At 45.4% G+C, this 21,204-nt stretch overlaps 2 protein-coding genes across 2 annotated transcripts in view; one reads left to right on the forward strand and one right to left on the reverse strand.

Annotated features, from left to right (window-relative positions):
* TDRD10 (tudor domain containing 10) overlaps positions 1-1,423 on the reverse strand; it is a 54,871-nt gene extending 53,448 nt beyond the window's left edge. The window contains exon 1 of the mRNA XM_005203808.4: positions 1,375-1,423. The gene's annotated coding sequence lies outside the window, so the exon portion shown is untranslated. The remainder of the gene's footprint in view (positions 1-1,374) is intronic.
* An 841-nt stretch (positions 1,424-2,264) lies between these two features.
* On the forward strand, positions 2,265-20,653 carry SHE (Src homology 2 domain containing E). Its single transcript, NM_001098140.1, is given in 6 exon segments — positions 2,265-3,043; positions 6,220-6,346; positions 14,900-15,229; positions 17,037-17,193; positions 17,651-17,770; positions 19,254-20,653. Coding segments are annotated over 6 exon segments (1,569 nt in total). The 5' UTR covers positions 2,265-2,437; the 3' UTR covers positions 19,483-20,653.
* The last annotated feature ends 551 nt before the right edge of the window (positions 20,654-21,204 follow it).

The raw sequence follows: 21,204 nt of genomic DNA on the forward strand, positions 1-21,204 counted from the left end.
AATACGCAGCATCTAAAATATGACACAAGTGAACCTACCTATGAAACAGAAACAGAATCATGGACACAGGGAGGGCGGGGTTAGCAAGTGTAAGCGTTCATACGTAGAACGGATAATCAACAAGGTTGAACTGTATAGCACAGGGAACTCCACTCAATAAATAAACTATAATGGAAAAGAATGTTTCAAAAAAAAAGTACATACGTATAACTGAACCACTGTGCTGTACAGCAGTAATTAACACAACATCGTCAATCAGCTATAAACGCCAATGCCATAGACCACAAGGTGAAGCGAGATCTTCAAGCACTTGCCATGAATTAAGAGCTCAATAAATGGCACTGTGCTTATTTTTATAGATTTCATTGGCACTTTTCTATGATGCTTCAGAGTAATATTGTCCCATTTTACTGATGGGAAGGTCAAAGCAAAAGGGCATCAGATGATTTGATTAAGGTTATAAGATACTGAGGTAATTCAGGTCTGTGACTTCAAAGCCTTGGTTTTTTCAAAATCATTCTGAAGGAATTTTTTCCTTTACCTCAGGAGAAACAAAAATTAAAACGTTAAATTTTAAAAGAATGTAGTAATTCTGCTTTGAATTGTTTCCAGCTGTAGAAAGAAACTGCTCTAGTAGCTGCTAAATTTAAATAGAGCTAACAGTGATTAAGATAATTCAAAGGCTGAAGTATTGATGAATAAAACCAGAAAGGTTTGTAGGCAGAATCAGGCTACAGGTGTTACTCCCAAATTCCTGGTAACCCTGGAAGTCTAAGGGCTTCTGGAACAGGGCAGGCAATAACACTTTCAAGCAAGGGCCCAGCATAAATCTTTCAAGGATGCTTTTAAGGGCCTGCGGTGCTATGCTAACTAAACGGCTAATGCACAGTCTCATTTAACCCTCACGGAAATTCTCAGAACTTGTCATTATCACCCCACTGTAGAAACGAAGTCCTGGAGGCTCGGAGGCCGTAACCAGGTAGTCTGCGAGTCCATTCAGTCTCCACGGTTTGGAGTGGATTTAGAACATACTGCGTTAGCCTCAACAGCGCTTTCAGTTTTTTAAGCTAAAAAGTTTTTAAACTGCTTCGAAAGGGAGGAAGATGGCCGAGGCGTCTTTTCACCTAAAGTGCCCCGCAGTACTGCACGAAATGCTCCCCATCTGCACGGATTCAGTCTCTGCGGTCCACTCCCACCCGCCAACCCCACCAAAAATTAGCTCTGCCGCCAGGCGAAAGCAAGCGATAAAGTCCGAGGGGGAACATTCGCCCCACCACCATGGAGTGAAAATGAGGGGTGCAGTTTCCTCAAGTGCCTCCCGACGCCCGCTACTCCCCGTCCGGCAGCCCGGGGCCGGGAACCAACAAACCGTACCTCTCCCGGGCCAGGTGCGTCCAGCCAGCGGCCCAGACGCCAAGCCTTCGCGCCTCCTCTCTAGGAGCTCCGCCTGCCTCCGACGCCCGCGGGGAGCGGGGCGGGGCCACTCGTCCGCAGCCAATCCCCCACCGCGGCTGCAGCCCCGGTGGGGCGAGAAGAGCTGGGTGCTCTCGGCGCAGAGCCAGCCGTTCTACCCGGGACCGTAGCTGCAGCAGCTCCTGGGCCAGTGCCCGCGGCCTCTTCCCCTGCTTTTAGTAGGCACTCTCTCACACACATCCCCAAAATATGCTTGCAGAGACAGTGGAGCGAGTAACCGCGACGCACCTCTAGCTCTTTTGGGAGTGGAAGAGCTCCCATCCTGGGTTGGAGAGGTGCACGTGGCGCACTCGGGCTGAGTTTGAAGACAGCGCCTGGTCGTGACCCGCTCGGTGGTGATGGGGAGCTGCTTGTGCAAAAAGTGGGAGGCCCTAACCACGCGGGCACAACCGGTCAGCACGTAAAGCTGCTGCTCCCTTCCCCTGAACATGCACCCCCAGACCCGCCTCTACAGAGGCGCTGACCCCGGCGCCCCCGGATCTGGGCGGGAGGTAGCGCGCGGGGAGGCGCCAGCCTCGGAGGGGAGGGGCGCGAGGAGGGGGCGGTCGGGCCGCTGGCTGCCCACCGTCCGTCGCGGTGCCAGGGATACTCCCGCCGCCTCCGCTCCGTACCCCTGGTCCCCGGGAGTGTGGGCAGGGCTGTCCCGGGGCTTCCGTGGGCCCGGCCTCTCCCACTTCTGGAGGAAAAAGCAGGGGAAGCCCCCGGCGCCCGCCGCCTCCGGAGAGCCGCGGAACCCCCGGCCGTGCAGGCGCTGAAGACGACCTCGGGCGGAGCCCCGGTGCGTCGTGCCTGTCGCCGTCCGTGTCCGGAGCGGCGGCCCGCGTCCGCCCGCTCGGCGCCCTGAACCCCCTGCCTCGGGCCGTAGGGGCCCCACCCTGCGGGGCGTGGGCGACGGCCGGCCGGGGACCAGCAGAGCAGCCGTCGCGGGGCCTTGCCGCGGCCTCCAGCAACCCAGCCCCGGGGAATGCAGTGGCCCCCGGTCCCTGGCGCCTCTCCGTGTCTAAGCTGGGCCTCCTCGCTCGCCTGCTCCGCGGCCACGACGCTCCTGAGCCGCGCCGGCCGGGCCCCCCTCATGGCGGCCAAGTGGTTCAAGGAGTTCCCCCTGAACCTGAAGACCGTGTCGGAGCGGGCCAAGCCCGGCGGCGGGGGAGGCGGCAAACTGCGCAAGAACTCGGAGACGGGCGGCTCCGGGCCCGCCCCGGGCAAGGGCCGCAAGAACTCGGCGGCCGAGCTGGGCAGCGGCCGGGCCGGGGTCGGCCCCGCCAAGGACAGCCGGCTGTCCCGGGATAGCCTGCAGGGCCTGATTCAGGCCGCCGCGGGCAAAGGCCGCAAAAACTCCCGGGCCACCGAGGAGGAGCCCCACCGGGGCGCGGCCAAGAGCTCAGGCTGCAGCACCTACATCAACAGGCTCATCAAAGTGGACACTCAGGAGAAGAACGGGAAGAGCAACTACCCCAGCAGCAGTAGTAGCAGCAGCAGTAGCAGCAGCAGCTCTTCCTCCGCGTCCTCTTCCCCTTCGTCTCTGGGCCCCGAACTGGACAAGGGCAAGATCATTAAGCAGCAAGACACGGTAAGAATACAATCTCCCTTGGACCATCTCTGCCCTACTGAAGCCTAACAGTGGGAAGGGAGCATCGTGAACCCGCTGCACTCTAGGGATTTTTATACCTCAGAGAAGATGAGGATTTATTTTCCTTTTCTGACATTGATGACCGCTAAGTCATCATTTTAAATGATGACCATTTAAAATAATTGGTTTGTTTAATCTTGAAAAATTCTTATTCTAGCCTTGGCAACTTGGCAGAAATGTACTTTCCATTTAATTTTGTTATCAGTTTAGAAGAATAATTGAATGAGACAAGCGGGTGCTTTGTTGAATTTGACTCCCTTGTAGATGTTGTGTATTTTAATTTAGAAATCCAGGAGAATTGCAAAGCTAGACTTGTGTATAACTTTTATTCTTCTTGAGCATAAGGAATGGTCACCTTTAAACTGCTTAAGTATGAATTTTAAAGCTCCAGGGAATGGATTAGCCACTACCCACCCTGTCTGCTGGAAACTCCATCATTCCTTGCACTTTTACCCAGTACAGAGTTTCTCCACGCTTCACTAGCACCCCAAGTTCACAGCCCTTTCATTCATCCCATTGGAGAAGGAAATGGCAACGCACTCCAGTATTCTTGCCTAGAGAATCCCATGAACAGAGGAGCCTGGTGGGCTGCTGTCCTTAGGGTCGCACAGAGTCAGACACGACTGAAGCGACTCAGCATGCCTGCATGCATTAGAGAAGGCAATGGCAACCCACTCCAGTATTCTTGCCTGGAGAATCCCAGGGACAGAGGAGCCTGGTGGGCTGCCGTCTGTGGGGTCGCATGGAGTCGGACACAACTGAAACGACTTGGCGGCGGCAGCAGCAGCAGCATTCATCCCATGAACATTTGTACAGGAGCCAGGTAGGATAGAGGGCGAGGGGCTCTAAGGGCTAGGATTGTGGAGGATATAAAACAGGACAAGGAAATGCCCTGAAGGAAATTACAGATCAGGAGAGAAGGTGTTTCCTGCTTCTTACACGCCGGAGGTTTTCTGGGTACCGTCCAACGTGAGAGAGTTAAGAAAAGAAGTGTGAAGAGACCCACTTCATTCGTACAGAGATGAGTTGGGGTTTTGTTTGTTTTTAAAAAGTGAAGAGAAAGTTCACACCTCGCTCTCAGACTTTAGCCCAGATGATCATGTCCCTGTCGTGAGAACTTTTTCTTGCCCAGGCTTCAAACATGGCTGCCCCCCTGGGTGGGGTCAGGGGCCGGCAGCATATAACGTGTGTGTCTGCCCTGGCCCTTCTGTTCATCCCTCCGTTTACTCTGTCCAGGCATTTACAGCATGCCCACCCGAGTGCCAGACACTGGAGGGAGAGTTTGGGAAGATGGCAGCTCACCCAGACATTAATCAGTGGTCTGTGTGTGTGTTTACCTAGATCATCAGCACCTTGCAGCCGAGTGCTGAGTATCATGCTTCTTGCTCCTTATTGTACCTTGGGGATGCAGGACACCTGAACAGGCAAGAAGCATGGAGTGAGAGAGGGAGTGGTAACCACAGTCCTCTGCAGTGACTGCCCAGTTATTTTCATGGTCTTTGCTTCTCTATGTCTTAAGTTTCTTAGGCCATCTCCTCCCAGGAAGAAAACTCTCATCCAGCTTGCCCCTCCTCCTCACTTCTCCCCATTTATCTGGATTTTTTTTCCCCAGCCCCAGTGGCACATCTCCGTGAACTCTTTGGAGAATATAATCAGAGATTGTATAAAGGGCTGGGCTTCTTCCCTTAATTTTGATTTACCTTTGGTTTTTTTATCCCTCTCTTTCTCTTTAACTGGAATACATGCTTTATTTATACTATCCTAGCTGTTTATTTGTGGAGCCACATTGATAATAGGGGAAGTGCTGTGCTTTTTAAAAATGAATGTTTCTTGGGACTTCCCTGGTGGTCCAGCAGTTAAGTCTCTGAGCTTGCACTGCAGGAGGCAGGGGTTCTTACCCTGGTCATAGAACTAAGATCCTGGGTGCCTTGCAGTGCAGCCCCTCTCCCCCCAGAAAAAATATAACTCTTCCTTCCTGAGAAGTACCTGTCAGACGCAGGCTCCCACATTGTCACTCAGCTGAGGCACTACACAACTATTGCACTCACACCACCTTCCCAGGCACCCTCCTGTTTTTGGAAGGATGGATGCTTTCTGTCACAAACACGGATGAAAACTTCCCTGGTGGCACAGTGGATAAGAATCCTCCTGCCAGTGCAGGGGACACGGGTTCGACCCCTGGGCTAGAAAGATTCCACACGCCTCAGAGCAACTAAGCTCGTGCTCTACAGCGTCTGAACCCACACTCTAGAGCCTGCGAGCAACTTCTGAGCCCGAATGCCGCAACTCCCGAAGCCTGTGTGCCTGGAGCACCTGTGCTCCTCAACAGGAGAAGCGATGAGAAGCACTTGGACCGCAACGAAGAGCAGCCCCCTTACCGCAACTGGAGAAAGTCCATGCACAGCAACAGAGACCTAGTGCAACCAAAAAATGAAAAGAAAGAATATTTAAAAAAAAAACGATCTGATGGTTGTCTTTGAGAATCAGTGCATTTATAAATCATTGAACCTAGAACCCCCACAGTACTGTTTAGCTCTGACCTGTTTCTTAGGCTTCTTGTTATGAAGCCTATTTCTTTAGAGCTGTTACAAATTCCTTGAGGATTAGAAGAAGGTCTTGGTCTTATTTTGTTCCCTCTCACTGCCTAGCCAGTGCCAGTGGACGTGCAGTATCAGTGAGTGATGAGCTGACTTACCATGGCTATGTTGCTCAAATAGTTTGCATTTAAAAAAAACCAAAATCATAGAAGAGGTAGTAGACGAGTTCATTTTCTTCTACTCTAAAGGCATAGATATCGTTCACCCTCTGCCTCCTCCCTGCCACACTTTAACCAGCAAATGCCTTATTGCTTGGGGAGAGAGAGGGAGGTGAACAGAGCCTTGGGGATAAGCAGGAAAGCTTGAATAGATTGTTGCCAATCAATTATACTACCAAAATAAACCAGATGTTTGTCCAGCTGGGTGGATGATAATGTGATCAAGTGCAAAAGCTCTTCAGAACTGGTTGGAAATTTTGAACTCTTTGGGGGTCTGCAGGTTTTTAGTAACTTTTTTGGTACCATCGTCACTCTGGTATGTGATAATTGTTAGCAACTTCCCTGTCTGGTTTTCTTACAGGTCATCATTTTAGAAGACTATGCTGACCCTTACGATGCTAAACGGACGAAAGGTCAAAGGGATGCAGAGAGAGTAGGGGAGAACGACGGTTATATGGAACCCTATGATGCCCAGCAAATGATAACAGGTTTGTAACCAGGAGCTGCTTTATACTGAAATCTCACACTCAACTTGGAATATAGTAAAAAAATAATAAATAAGAACCAGTGTGTATTTGGGGAAGAGAGATGAAGGAACTTTATCAGATCCTCCTGTGGGGAAGAAACAGAAATTAGACCCAAAACTAAAGTCAAAATATCTAGCTAATATCCTTAATGGTTTTGTATCCTTCAGTTTTAGAGTTTGCGGGGGATCTTTAAAGTTTTTCTAATTCTATGCAAAGTGACACTTGAGAATTTGCAGATCTTCTCAGGATGTGATCTCCAGTTTTCAGGTAATTTAAATACACCTCTTGGCCACTGTCAAAACTTTGACATCCATAATGGGAGTCGTAAATCTGTACCAAGGGGGAATAATTCCGACTTGGAAGTCGAGCAAACACTCTTGTCATTTTTTTGGGTGTCATACTTTTCCTTTTATTCATATTTTCTTAATTTGGTGTAAACAACACTTAAACTAATTATTTAGATTTATTTGTGAAATTTTAGAGTACGCTTTCTTTACTCCATAATGAAAAACTGCTGTTTCTAAGGGCTGACTCAAGGGAGCCTTGTTCAGATGTCCTGGGTCTCATGCCTGGGAAAGGAATAATTGATCACACATGAAAGATTTTGTCTCTTCTGTTTAAAAACAGATTGAAAGGCTGTCAAGCGCAGGCTCCATAAGCATAGTCTCAGGAAAGTGGAGCAGGAGGGTAGCCACAGTGCCCTGAAAGGGTCAGGACAGGCTTCAGGGCCGGAGCCGCAGCAGGAAAGCTCTGCTGTTTCCCGCTCTCTGCTCACAGAGATAAGGCATCACATCTCGGGGGGTGCGGCCTGGCCAGGCGACGGCCCTGAAGGCCACTGGACTGTGACCTCTCCTGAAATCTGTGAATGGAAGGAAGTGAAAATGAACTTAGAATTCTAAAAAATATCAGAGACTTGAATAGGGGAAAAGATTTTCTTTTACATAAAACTGAGGGAAAAGCTTTTCTGAAAAAAAAAAAATAATAATGTTTTGCTTTAATTCACTTTTCTTTGTCCTTTGGTTTTTATTCCTCTCTTTCTCTTTAATTGGGATAAGTTGTTTATATTATCTGAGATTTTGGGGGGGTGGATTTGTTTCGTTTTCTTATGGATCCACACTGATAGTAGGGAAACTACTTTGCTTTTTAAAAATGAATAATTTCCCCCCATATAATCCTCACAAAATCCTGAAAACTAGGGGACGCTAATACTACCCCTTGTTACAGGGTAGAAAATAAGATCAAAGAGTTTCTGACGCTCATAAGATGTTCGTAAGGCTCTTTAAGAGACAGAACATAAATTAGAACCCAGATCTTCCCACTCCAGACTGAATGGTATGGTTTCTACACCAAGGTACCTCAGGACACATTCGAAATGGTATATGCAAAAGCACTTTAAACTTTACACATAAATAGCAACCCACTCCAGTATTCTTGCCTGGGAAATCCATGGACAGAGGAGCCTGGTAGGCTACAGTCCATGGGGTCACAAAGAGTCCCCACGACTTAGCAGCTAAACAGCAAGAACAGCAACAAGGCATCTTTCCACTCAGACTCACAAAGTTGTATTTAGAAGTCAAAAGTTTGTATATAACTTGTTGCTTTTCTAGAAAAAAAAATGAATAAAATTTTAAAATTAAAAAAATAAAAGTCAGTGTCCAATATGAAATAAATGTAATAATAGTAGTAGCTAGCATTTAATATTGGAGCACATATTAAGTCCCAGGCTTTGCTTTAAACAGTTTACAGGAATAAATGTATTTAGGAATGCAACAGTAAAACATTCAATTAGAGAATAAATTCAAATTTATTAAAAAATTTAATTACTAACTTAAGAATTATAATTTTTTTCTCTTTGCTCTTTTAAAAAATTTTATATTGGTGAATTTTAAAAGATACTTTATTTAAAATATCACAAAACACCTACTCAATTAATGTAGAGGATATACCTCTTATTCTACACATAGGTTACACAGCTGGACAGAATAACAGGAAGTGAGTTTACCGGAAGCTGGAAATAAAAGATTTGCTACTGGGTGGGTTTTCTTTCTTTTTTTTTTCCTTTTACCTTTTTTATTCAGTTTGCTCCCTGTAAGGCTTGTCAAAGTCCAAGTTCAGAAATGTCTCATATTTCTTGAGAAATCTTAGGGGAATAAACAAAATTGTTTATTTCAGAATTTCTGCAGAAGACAGAGAGGGTTCTGATAAATATAATTTAATTGTGGAGCTCCCAATTTCTATACTGCCTTTTTAATACCTGTGAAGCAGGAGTAACATGCCTGATTTCAACAATGTCTTGGATGTATAGCACAGTGTTCATGATGGTATTTTGTAACAGCCAACAAAAATTTCCCAGGCATTTCTTTGCCATGTCCCAGGCCCTACGCTGGGCTCCAGGCACCCAAGGATGAAGATGCACAGGTCCCAGGTCCTTATGAACCTTACAACCCAAGGGGCAAACAGACCTAACAGCAGAAAAGACATCACTGAGAAATGTGCTAGATGCCGTGAAGAAAGAATGAAAATCATGATCTGCCTCAGGAAACAGAGGAAGGGATAGAAATTAAGAGGCATTTATTACTTTCCTATGGCCAAGTAACTGTGGGACCCAGACTCCCCAGATTTCCCTTTGCCCAAAACTTTGCTTTTAACTTTTAAAAGCTAAAGATTTGTAAATTTCTGAGTAAATTCTCACTTAGATTTATCCGAAGGATTGTTTTATGAAAAAGATAGGACAATGAATATGAGGCAATATTAGTTTAAACCTATTGTTCTTCTGCTAAATTTGCAGGAACATTTTAGCTAAATAATTAGCAGAAACGTTCCACTTAATTTAACATGATGAGTTTTTTCCACCAAATGAAAACATTAGCATTGGGAGAGTTTTTCGAAGTTTCCTAAAATGAGCCATCGTTCAGCATGTGAGTTCCTTCTGCAGCTGATTGTCACACAAGTCGAGTGTCTCCTAGTTGCCAAGTTGCCAAGTTACCTTACTGAATCCTACCATCCTGTGTGGTGGGCGTTAGAAGTGTCTGATTGACAGAGGAGGCAGCTAAGATTCAGAAAGATTCAATAACTTGTCCCAGTTATGTGGTTGGAGAATTGGGATACCAGGTCACCCAGCACCCTGTGGCTTTAGTTACAGAGCTCCAGTCACAGGGTATCTTTAAATTTTGGTTTTTGCCTCCAAATGGTTTTATTGGTTGGTATGGATAGTCAAATCTAAAGGAGAACCTCCATTTAAAAAACTGTCCATTATGGAAAAGACAGAAGGCTTTTTTGATTTACTTATTTTGTCTGTATTTTGTTTGTTAAACTTAAGTTTCAGGACTTCTGATTTATACCTGCTTTTGTTCAGATATTTAGATTTGTTTAATAGGAAAACATTAATTTTAAATCAAAAGCTTGAGCACTGATAAAAGATCCCTATTTCTGATTCTAAGGGGAACATGGAGCTTTATAGGGCTCTAAGTCTGATGTTTTGAATACATGAAATGGACTAAGGGAAAGGTATGTTACAAAAATTGTAACTAATATTCTACATTAAATCTTTGAGGCATAAAGTAAGATATGGTAGAGAAAGCAAGGGCTCTGGAGGCAGTGGGCTGCCCCACTGACTACTGCACAGCCTCAGTTTATTCATCTGTGCAAATGGGCTAGCATCTCTTGCTGTATTACACTGGGCTTCACTGAAATGCAGGTGCAACATGCCTAGTGCATGCATCCATGAAAGATATCACAATTATTTAGACACTTTGGAGAGAGAATTCCATTTGCAAAGAGAATTCTTAACAAATATGTTACTGTTGTTTAGTCTCTTAAGTTGTGTCTGACTCTTTTCTGACCCCATAGACTGTAGCCTGCCCGGCTCCTCTGTCCATAGGATTTCCCAGGCAAGAATACTGGAATGGGTTGTCATTTCCTTCTTCGGGGGATCTTCCCGACCCAGGGATGGAACCCAGATTTCCTGCATTACAAGCAGATTTTTTTTTTTACTACTGGGCCACTAGGGAAACCCCTGAACAAGAATAGGGGACTATTAATTGCTAACTGGATAATTTAACAACAAAAAAAGTCTTGGTCTTCTGATGTTTTTAAATATAAATGGCGTAATTCTGCACAGCTACAGTTGGAAACTGAGAAGGGAAAAATTTTCGGCCCATATTATGTTTCTCGGCAACCAGTTGCAGATTTGAACTGGTGCAGGTCAGGCCTCGGTCCAGCCCTTGGTGAAATGGGTGTTTATCTGTAGCCCGTTGGCTGCATTCTGTTGTCTGCCGTGGTAAATGGCCTCTATCGGCAGAGCCAGGGTGTAGCTTCCTCTGGCCATTTCCTCCTTCTCAGGCTCGTTTCCTCTCGGAGCCAGCTCTGCACGTCAGGGGCTATTCTCCTGCAGGAAGGGTCGGCTTGCAGCCCCGCGATTGTTTCTGTTTCTATGGCGCCTCAGGTTGGGGGCAGCCAGGTGCTGGAATGGACTCGAAGGTGACTCCCCTTGAAGGGGCAGAGAGGCCTTGTGCTTAAGCCCTTTTTTCCCCTCTAATTAAACATTGTTTTAAAAGATGATCATACTCCTCAGATTTCACCCCCAACGCAGGATCGTCCTGGGATGGAACATTCTCAACTGTATGCCTTCCAGTGTTTTTCCCAGAGCTCTAAGTGTGCACTGACTATAAGCTAGAAGGAATACAAAGCCCTCATCGTAAAAGTAAGACCCAAATACATGTGAAATAAGAACTCAAGATTTTAATCAGGGTACATCATTTTAACACAAACTCATTGAAATTTCCTGTGAACAGGGCTCCTTCTGTCTTAAGGTTGGACTCAACTCTTTCTCCATTTAGGTCAACCCGGACAGAATTGAGGTGAGGACTTTGGGAAAGGTTTCCCCAGCCTGTGCCAGTCTAAACAGAATAAACTTAGGTTTTGATCAGAAACTAAAATTCTAAATTCGTCCTTTGAATGCCTTTGTGTTTTCTCTTTCCTAGTTCTGTAGAAAAGTTCTTTTTCCAAAATTCCAGCCTTATCTTAATTGAACCAAGAGCAGAGTGTGTTTTTTTGTTTCTTGTTTTCCATAACGCCATCTAGAATAAGCAGTGAAGGAAAAAAGCTGTCAATTGAAAGTCAAGAGGCTTGGACCGGAGATGTTGGAGACCTCAAACAACCCGAGGCACCTTCCTGGCCTGAGGGTGGGGAATGGTCCTTAGCTCTCACATTCCTCGGATGTGGAGGTTTTCATGCTAGGGGAACCCTTCTCCTTGGGCCAGGGCTAGCAATGATGAGATTAGTCCTGGAGCGCAGGAGGAACTGAGGTGGCAACCCAGGCGGAGTGGGAGTGCATCTCAGGCTTCTCTTACTGGAATCACCTGGGGGAGCTTTTACAGCTCCGGCTCCCAGATTTTTGTTGTTGTTTAGTTACTAAGTCATGTCTGACTCTTTGCAACCCCATGGACTGTAGCCCACCAGGCTCCTCTGTCCATGGGATTTCCTGGGCAAGAATACTGGAGTGGGTTATCATTTCCTTCTCTAGGGGATCTTCCCTACCCAGGGGTGGAACCAGTGTCTCCCGCTTGGCAGGCAGATTCTTTACCACCAAGACACCAGGGAAGCCCCCCCAGCTCAGTTAATCAGGACCTGTGTTGATGGGACCCAGGCCTGAGTCTTCATTAAAGCTCCCCCGGGTGATTCTATGCACCAGACCTGCAGTTTTATAGGATCCAGCTGCAGCAAAGGGCCCCTATCCAGCAGAGTTATAACCTCATCCTACAAGTAAATTTTGCTCCTTTGACTTAATGTCCTGATTTTAATAACTTTTCCCTGGAGTGTTTCATTTACCATCCTTTCCTTGTTATAGAAGTCTGATGGAGTCAGTGGTTCTCCGTCACCATGCCCATTTTCGGTTACTTGTAGAAAGTTTCACTTTCCCTTGTTTCTGTGGCATTTAAGTCTCCTGATCCTCTTCTTCCTTACCTGACTATTCCTTCTCAGCCATTTTTGGTGACACTTCTTTTATCCAGCCTTACCTAAAGTCCCAGATTCTGCTTTTGATCCCCTTTCCTTTCTAATCAGCCTCCTTTTCTCTGATGATTGCTTTCATTCTTACCAGCCATGATCCATGTGTGAGTCACTCCTTGACAGGTACCTCTGACCTTCATCTCTCTGCTGAGCTCCAGATGTATGTTGTCACCTGCCTGGAGAAGTTCTAGAACTCCTTCCCCTTGCTCCCTCCTCCTAGCCATCATCCAACCATTATTTAGCACAGCTGTTTCCTACAAAGTCAAACAAGACATGGGGGGTCCCTGGCCTGGCAGTCTCCACAAAATTGGAAGTTCAGACATGTCGACAAATAAATCCACACACTGAGAGAAGTACAAGGTGAGAGTGAATTGAGGAAGCGGTACCACCGGCGGGGAGTTGGGGCATTGGCGAAGGTCAGTTGGAGAGAGGAGGAGATACTAGGCCAGACTCCAGAGGATTGGAAGATCACCAGCACACCGTAGGCATAAGACAGTGCAGTGTGCAGGGAACTTAAGAAGTTCTGTTTGGTTGGAACAAAGAACTGGATTTCAGGGGGGACAGGGTGCTGTTGAGAGATAAAATCAGAGAGGGAAGTAGGCAGTGATGTGACTACAGAAGGTGTCCGGTGCCATGCTGAGCAGTTAGCACTTCGTAAGTGGACAGTTGAGAGCTTATGGGATGGCAAGTGATGAGATGTTTGTGTTTAAAAAGGTCCTCTTCACTGTGACCGGGTAGACAGACTAAAGGCTTCCTCGTGGGCATTTAGAGGAAACCACAGCACAATGCTTGAGTTGGCCCATGGTAGCACTGGTGGTAAAGAATCCGCCTGCCAATCCGGGAGACATAACGTGGGTTTGATCCCTGGGTTGGGAAGATCCCCTGGAGGAAGAAATGGCAACCCACTCCAGTATTCTTGCCTGGAAAATTCCATGGACAGAGGAGCCTGGCGGGCTTCAGTACATGGGGCTGCAGATTCATTTGGACACGACTGAGCAACTAAACCTCAACACATGATGCCTCTGGGCCCTGAGCTACTCAGTCCCCAGACTCTGCTGCTGCTTTCCCACCGTGGCTCACTGGCTGGTTGGCCGGTGGTTAGATGATTTGCATCAGATACTTTGCATTGATTTCTAGGCTTCCATTCAGAGCATACCTTTATTCTATCTTGTGCACTGTGTTGGAGTTCTCTTCCAGAAAAAAAAAAAATATATATATATATATAGAGAGAGAGAGAGAGTTATTTATATAGTTGTTAATTATATACAATTATACAATAATTGTTACTACCTGTTTAAAAACTTGTAATGGTTCACTACTGTATACAGAACAATTGAAACTTTTTAATTCTGGCTTTTAAAACTTCTCCACTTTGGTGCCTGTCCTGCCTTTTCCAGCTTCTTCTCCCATACCACCTCTCCTCTCCTGGTCTTCTGTCCTTTGAACTTCTCTCCCGATTCCCTGTGATGGGAACAAGCCCTTTCTTGTTCCCACCTCCATATCATCACTCAGGCAGCTTCCTCCACTGGAAAAGACCTCTTCTATCAAAGTAAATGCATCTTCCATTTCTCTTCCACTTGGAGTCAATCCAAGTGTAGTGCCTAAGAGTATGGCTTCTAGAGCCCAACTTCCTGCTTTTGAATCCAGGCTTTGCACTTGCCATCTTGAGCAATTTCCTTAAACTCTTTATGCTTTAGTTTTGTCCTGTTATATGGGGAACTAATAGTGTCCACCTCATAGGGCAGTTGTGAAAATTACAATGCACTTAGAAAAAAATATGTAATGCCTGGTACACTATTGCTAAATGTTAGCTCTTGAGATATTAGTTTTGTTGTTTTTCCCCCCTAACAACTCTTTTACATATTCTGGGAGATAGTGAAGGACAGGGAAGCCTGGCATGCTGCAGTCCATGGGGTCTCAAAGAGTCAGACATGACTTGGTGACTGAACAACAACAGTCTGTCGTTGCTAGCCTGTTAAGCATTATTTGTAAATGCATCACTAGGTCGAAACCACCTTGAATTCAAGAACTCTATCTAATGAACCTAAATATCTTCCCTCAATGTATGTGGCCCAGTGCTTGAATATAGTAAACACTCACTTTTTATTAAAATAAACTGCTCTCAGCTTCCTAACAAGACATAAAGCCTTTGAAGATGACCCATACTCAAGAGGAGACAGGGGGACCAGGAACTATGAAGCAGGTCCTCTGAGGCCCCTTCTCTTCTCTCCAACCACACGGCCCCAGAGGCAGGCCTGCCTTCCGTTGTGATTCCCTAATCCTTGGACTTGATCCCGTATCTGGCTCAGGGGACTGGCGGGAAGTTGTAGGGCCCTTCCCCCCAAGCGGGGCCGTCATCAGCCCCGGTAAGCAACAATCCAGGTGTTCTCGGACACTTCCAACCAGACAGACCGGTCTGGTCGGAAGAGAAGCGGTGATTCGGTTCATCACCGGGCTTCCAGGGTACATTTTCTTCAGAAGTATTCTGTGCGGTGTGTTTTTCAGAAATCAGACGACGAGGTTCCAAAGACCCCCTGGTGAAGGCGCTTCAGCTGCTCGACAGCCCCTGCGAGCCTGGAGAGAACGGCCCGAAGCCCGAGGCGCTGACGAAGCGCCGGAGCTCCAAGGAGCTGCTGGGGAAGTCGCCGCAGCTGTACGACACGCCCTACGAGCCGGCGGCCGAAGCGGGCCCCTTCGCCGCCGAGGGGCCGGAGCGGAAGGCAAGGTTGCCTCCGGACAGCCACGGACGGCTGCCCCAGGACGACGAGAGGCCCGCGGCCGAGTACGAGCAGCCCTGGGAGTGGAAGAAGGAGCAGATCGTGCGGGCGCTATCGGGTGAGGGCTGGGTCCGTGTCCGCTCCTGCCTTCTTTCATCTTCCCTTCTGGAAAACCCCCGCCCGTCCGTTAAGCCAAGGCACTTTTGTGTTCCTCGACTGCAAGTTCCTTTTTCCAAGAAATTTGATGACATGGGGAAATAAAAATTTGGCTATGGTTGAACGAACAGGACTGAAGAAGACCCCTTAATGTTGCAAGGGGTCCTCTATCTTTTTGGGCATCTTCATTTCCCTTTATCCTGCAGTATGCAACTGTTTGGGAAATGCCTTAAATCACTACTAGAAAAACCTTATCTAATCACCACTAAAAGCTATCACATTGAGAGCGGCTGCCTCTAACTCTTGAGAGGTGCTGTTCCTCCAACCTGTTGACATCTCTATCATAAGATGGCAGTAGTGGATCAAATGGACTATAGGAGAGGTGGTTGGAAAGCAGGAGGAAGCTAGCTTTTTTTTTTCCTGTCGAAAATCCTCCTAAGGGAATCAGTTCTTCAGCTGTGAACTGTTTTTAATAACTTAAGAGGAAGTTGATGAGTAGATTTTCAATAGATATTAAAGGTCAGTCTCCCTCCTGCTTCTCCTGAGACATAGTTTTTCTATTTATCTGGCCACCTGATTTCTTTTGCCTTTGATTGTAAAAGTTAGGGATATCTTTTCCCTCTAACAGTAAAGTACTTTTGATTAAAACTGTCATCAGTGTAAAGCGTGAGTAGAAAAGGTAATTTGTTTGATAGCAAACATTTGAGTCCGGATGGGCTTTCCCCGGGGCTCAGCTGGTAAAGAACCCGCCTGCCAGTACAGGAGACTCAAGAGATATGATTTCAATCCCTGGGCTAGGGAAGATCCCCTAGAGAAAGAAATGGCAACTACTCCAGTATTCTTGCCTGGGAAATCCCATGGACAGAGGAGCCTGGCAGGCTAGTCTGTGGGGTCCCAAAGAGTCAGAGCTGACTGAGCATGGGTGTGTGCGCACACGCATATTTGAATCAGGTTTTCTTTTTGTGTGCTTTAATTTTTTTAATAATTTTATTCAAGTATAGTTGATTTAGTGTTGTGTTAATTTCTGCCATACAGCAAAGTGACTCAGTTATACATACTATATTCTTTTTTGTATTCTTTCCCATAATGGTTTATCACAGGATATTGAATATCATTCCCTTTGCTGTTGTTTACCATCCTATACATACTAGTTTGAATATGCTAATTCTAGGCTCCCAGTCCTTCCCTCCCCACCCTCAAGTCGGTTTTGTTTTATTTTAGAATTATTTCCCACAAATCCCTACTGGTTACCGACCACTGGGCTAGATGCTGCTCATTTTCTCTATCTTCTGTCCAACCTAGATGTCATAGCATTGTTAAGACACTGTAGTAGTTTCTATTTCTCAGTTGATTTTTCTCTTTATTATTTCATAGTGAAAACTTCATTTGGTTTCATAGAACAATGCACACTCTTGGAAGGAGTCATTACCTGAAACTCTGTTCAGTCTTTTATTCTAAATATACCAAAAGGACGAGTTTTTTTTAAAGTACGTTCTGAAATACACTGAAGTGGTTTCTCCTCATGTTCTAAAACCATCCTCTATTAATGAACATCTTGCAGTAAAAGTGGCTGCATGTGGGTGCCAGCAGTATGATCTGATATCAGACAGCAGGAGCTCAGGTACCCCAGGGCCTTTGTAGTACATTTTAGCTCAAATTAAAGAGGGAGGAAAGCTTCTTTCCTAAGATGAGGCAGACAAGTTCTTTTCTTTGAGTTGTACGTAGGTCATCTCAGTGGCCTCTGATGTTAAATGGAGCCTTCCTTCCAGTTCAGTTTGAAGGCTCTGAGCGACCTTCTGTCAAGGAGGAGGCAGCGAGGCAGCACCACCGACAGAAGAGCTGGACCCAGAAGATCTTGAAGCCAGCCCTGACTGACCACAGTGAGGGGGAGCGAGTGGACCCAGCCCTGCCGCTGGAGAAGCAGCCGTGAGTCTCCTCCCCAGACACACGTGACACAAGGTGGCTGGGAGCTTGCTGAGAGCCTTGGCGGGGCACACTAGCTCATTTTAAGTCTTTCTGGTGTTGAATACTTGTCTGGGTGGAGCTTACTGGTGAAAACCCATTTTCTGAGCCCAGTGCCTTTGGCCTTTGTGCCTAGGGGAAAATGAGGCCCCAGAACCCGATCTCAAATTCCATTCCCCTGTGTAGAGTGAAAACTTTTTAAGTGACTCTAGCCCTGTTAACTCCCTCTGGGGTGATGGATAGGTTTTGTGATCCAGGATTACCCAGATCTCATTTCGTCTATTTTGAATGGGAAGCCGGATCTAGTCCAGGCTGTTGAACTTTCATCAGAAGTTCATTTCCAAAATTGCCTTATGGAATGAGGCCCTGTCTGGATTGGGATCTTGATGCTCATGGTTTCTCCCCCTGCCCCATTTTTCAGTTGGTATCATGGTGCCATCACCCGTGCTGAGGCAGAGAGTCGACTACAGTCCTGCAAAGAAGCTGCGTATCTGGTTCGAAACAGCGAGTCAGGAACCAGTAGGTACTCCATTGCACTAAAGTGAGTATTAAGCATCCTGGGCTCTCCCTGTCTGGATGGAAGAGTGGGGTGCAGACTTTCCTATCATGGGAAAATGACCAGGCAAAAATATATGTTGGGTTAGCGAAAAAGTTCATTTGGGTTTTTCCGTAAGATCTTAACACTTTTTGGTCAACCTAATACTTTATATGGTCCACAGGGATACATATTGACAGAAAATAAGATAGGTTTGCTTGGACAACAGAATATGACATACTTTGTTTAGAATGCAAAATTGAGAGAATTCCCTAGCGGCTCAGTGGTTAGGACTCGGCGCTTTCACTGCCATGGCCCGAGGTTCAATCCGTGGTCAAGAAACTAAGTTCCTGCAAGTCATATGGTACAGCCAAAAAAAGAAAGAATTCACAATTGGTGTTGGGTAAATGTCCCGATATCCCTTATGATAAAGAGGGGTAAATATCCACATTGATTAGTTTCTGCCTTTTGTGATCTAAAGTAGGTCCTCTTAGAGAAATAATTTCTGATAAAAATAATAACTTCTAACCGGATAGTTGAGTCGTTCTTTTACTCTCTAGTGTTTGGGGCTTTAAGTAAATCAGAGATTCCTTGATTGTCACAATGCCAACTGCAATTTTGGTAGCAGTTTCTTCTGTTGAAGAAGGAAACACTGCCTTATGATGACTCCCCTGTCCAATTGTACGCAGAACATTCATTTTTGCCCGGTAGGCTTATTCCAATCAGCCTGGTGTCATGGAAATTCTCGTTGCTCTGCGAGTTTAGTGGTGCTATATTGGAGGATCATTGTCAGGAGCCCTAACAGCATTTCCTTCCTGAGGAAGCTGAGCCCCTGCAGCTGAAACAATCAGACTGGAGGGGAAAAGAGGTTGAGGGGGGAGCAGCATGGCTCAGAAAATGGGATAGGCTACCAGATACACAATGCCAGGAATAGCTTTGCTGTGTTCCCGAAGCGGGTGCTTGTGGATTAGACCTTTGAGCCTTTGGTGCCAGCTGTCATATACAACCAGAAACAGTGTTTCCAGCTTGGGGGGTGGGGGTGGAGGAAGAAACAGTTTTATTATTATTATTCTTAATGTTTCCTTTGGGGAGGAAAGAAAGAGGAAAGCTTTCACATGTCTTTTTAGCCTTGAGAAGAGGTGAGTTTAAACCTCACCTCAGTGGTCTTACTCTTGGGCTTAAGCACTAGTTTGGCAGTTTGGGGGCAAGCAGGGACTGGGCAATTTTTTTTTCCCCCCTTTTGGTCCAGGGCCTGATGACTTGTGTGTGTTAAGGATAAATGACCCAGGGGTGACGCACATTTAGCTGAGGGTTGTGAAGCTTCTGTGTGCTCTGCTAGAGTGCTGAAAGCTCTTCTGTTTGTATATAACAGTTCCAGGAGTGGCTGGGAACCTGTTGGCCTATGAATCTAGCTGAGATTGTTTTCAGTGGGGAGGGATCCCTCTGCTCACTCATTCATGTCTTCTCCTCAATTTTGGTTTTGCTCCAGGACTAGTCAAGGATGCGTCCACATCATAGTGGCTCAGACCAAAGACAACAAGTACACCCTGAATCAGACGAGTGCTGTCTTTGGCAGCATCCCGGAAGTGGTACACTATTACTCCAGTGAGAAACTGCCTTTCAAGGGGGCGGAGCACATGACCTTGCTGTACCCTGTGCACAGCAAGCTGCACCAGGGTCCAGCCTCCAAAAGCCCCAGCGGGGCCTCTCACACCTAGGAGGGCATCAGCACCCAACCGGATTCTCAGGGGATAAGGCTGGACTGCACCGTAATATTTGGGAGGAAGCAGGACTCTTCATTTAGAAGTCAAGAAGTCTTTGGCCTTGAATCCATTCCATGACTCTTGGTTACTGACCTGTGCCTTTTCTCCTTGCTAAGCAGTTCTACGATGAGAAACCGTAATTTACCAGTTGCCCCCACTCCCTGAGTAGGGTTGTCTATTTGGGGCGTGACCCTCAGGAAAGGTAAGTCAGGAGTCCAGAAATACTAAGGTTCTCCAAAAATGCACTAGTTATTCCCTGGGATACCTAATCTCCAAATAAACCAACAAACTTGGAATTTATATAAAACAACAAAAAATGATCAAACGGACCCAAAGAGCATGTAATATAAGACCCCTTCTTGGGGAAAAGCATGAACAGTGGAAAATGAGTAACAGTGGACACTTTGGAAAAAACTGCCTTTCTCTCTTGAGGGTCCTCGTTCAACTCCAGAGTCCATAAAAAGTCACGACTTTAGAGTCTGGCCAAAGGATTATTTTGTCGGCCAGCCTTCTAAGCAAAGTTTGTGTTTTCTCAATTTCTGTGGACTTTTTTGACAAATCAGTTATATAAGCATAAATAAGAAGGAAGATGCCCGTGATTTAAGAATCACCAATGTTATTAAGCATTGGCAGTATTGCCATAATTCTGAATTATAGAATTAAGTTGCAGAATAAGATACACAACAAAGATTTCATTTCTGAGTTTTAACAAATCTGAAAATTTACAAAGCTCAACAATTGTTATTGAATAATAGAACCTCTGGTCTCTTTTGTTTCATCTTTGTCCATTTTAGTAGTTATTGAAACAACTGAATTTTTCCTTTTTGGCCCTAAAATTAGATATACTTTGCATTTTAGAGTAACTATATATATATATATATATATGGGGTCCCCTTATATATATATAGGATATGATTGTGGGAACTGGGTCTCTAAAACCTGCAGTTTCTCTCATGCTGTACAAAGCAGACTGGTTTGCACTATATTAAAATATTTTAAGAGACTGATGTTTTCTCTAACCTCTACTGCTTAAAGATATTAAAATAATATTCATAGTATCATTATGTTTATGATCTATTATGAACTTATATCACCAATGTACTTACTGTGAAAAAAAAAAAAAAAAAACTGTGGAAATGGCATACTGTGAGAAGGCTCCAGTGAGTGGCTCTGTAATGAAAACTGAGCAGATGTTTCTGTATTCTGGGGTTTGTAATTTGGTTCTTGAAACTGGTCCAGATACAAATGTGCTGACTGTCATCAATGAAAAGTTAACTTTTGTAACTAATGTTAAATACACAAAAAAATGTTGACCCAGTTAACTTTTAGGGAAACATATCCTTCTGGTTATTAGTTATCATTCTACTATTAGGATTTAGAGATTAGTAAATATTCACATCTTTATTCAGTTAAGAATGTACCCAGAGTTGTATGATCTTTGTTTTTAAAAATTTGAAAAGAACTTTTCCTCACTGGATCTCAATGATTTTATTAGTCAAGAATGTTCTGTTTTTTAAGTACTGATAGAATTTTTTTAATGTACTGGTATATCAACTTGTCTTTAGTACAAGATTTTTTTTTTTTATTTTTAGCATCCATGGTTCCATTCACCAAATATTTATTTTCTTCCATATACAAATAATTCATTCTATTAAGCTTATTTTCAGTTCAGCATTC

The sequence above is a fragment of the Bos taurus genome, chromosome 3 (genome assembly GCF_002263795.3).
Source record: "Bos taurus isolate L1 Dominette 01449 registration number 42190680 breed Hereford chromosome 3, ARS-UCD2.0, whole genome shotgun sequence".
Taxonomy (NCBI): Eukaryota; Metazoa; Chordata; class Mammalia; order Artiodactyla; family Bovidae; genus Bos; species Bos taurus.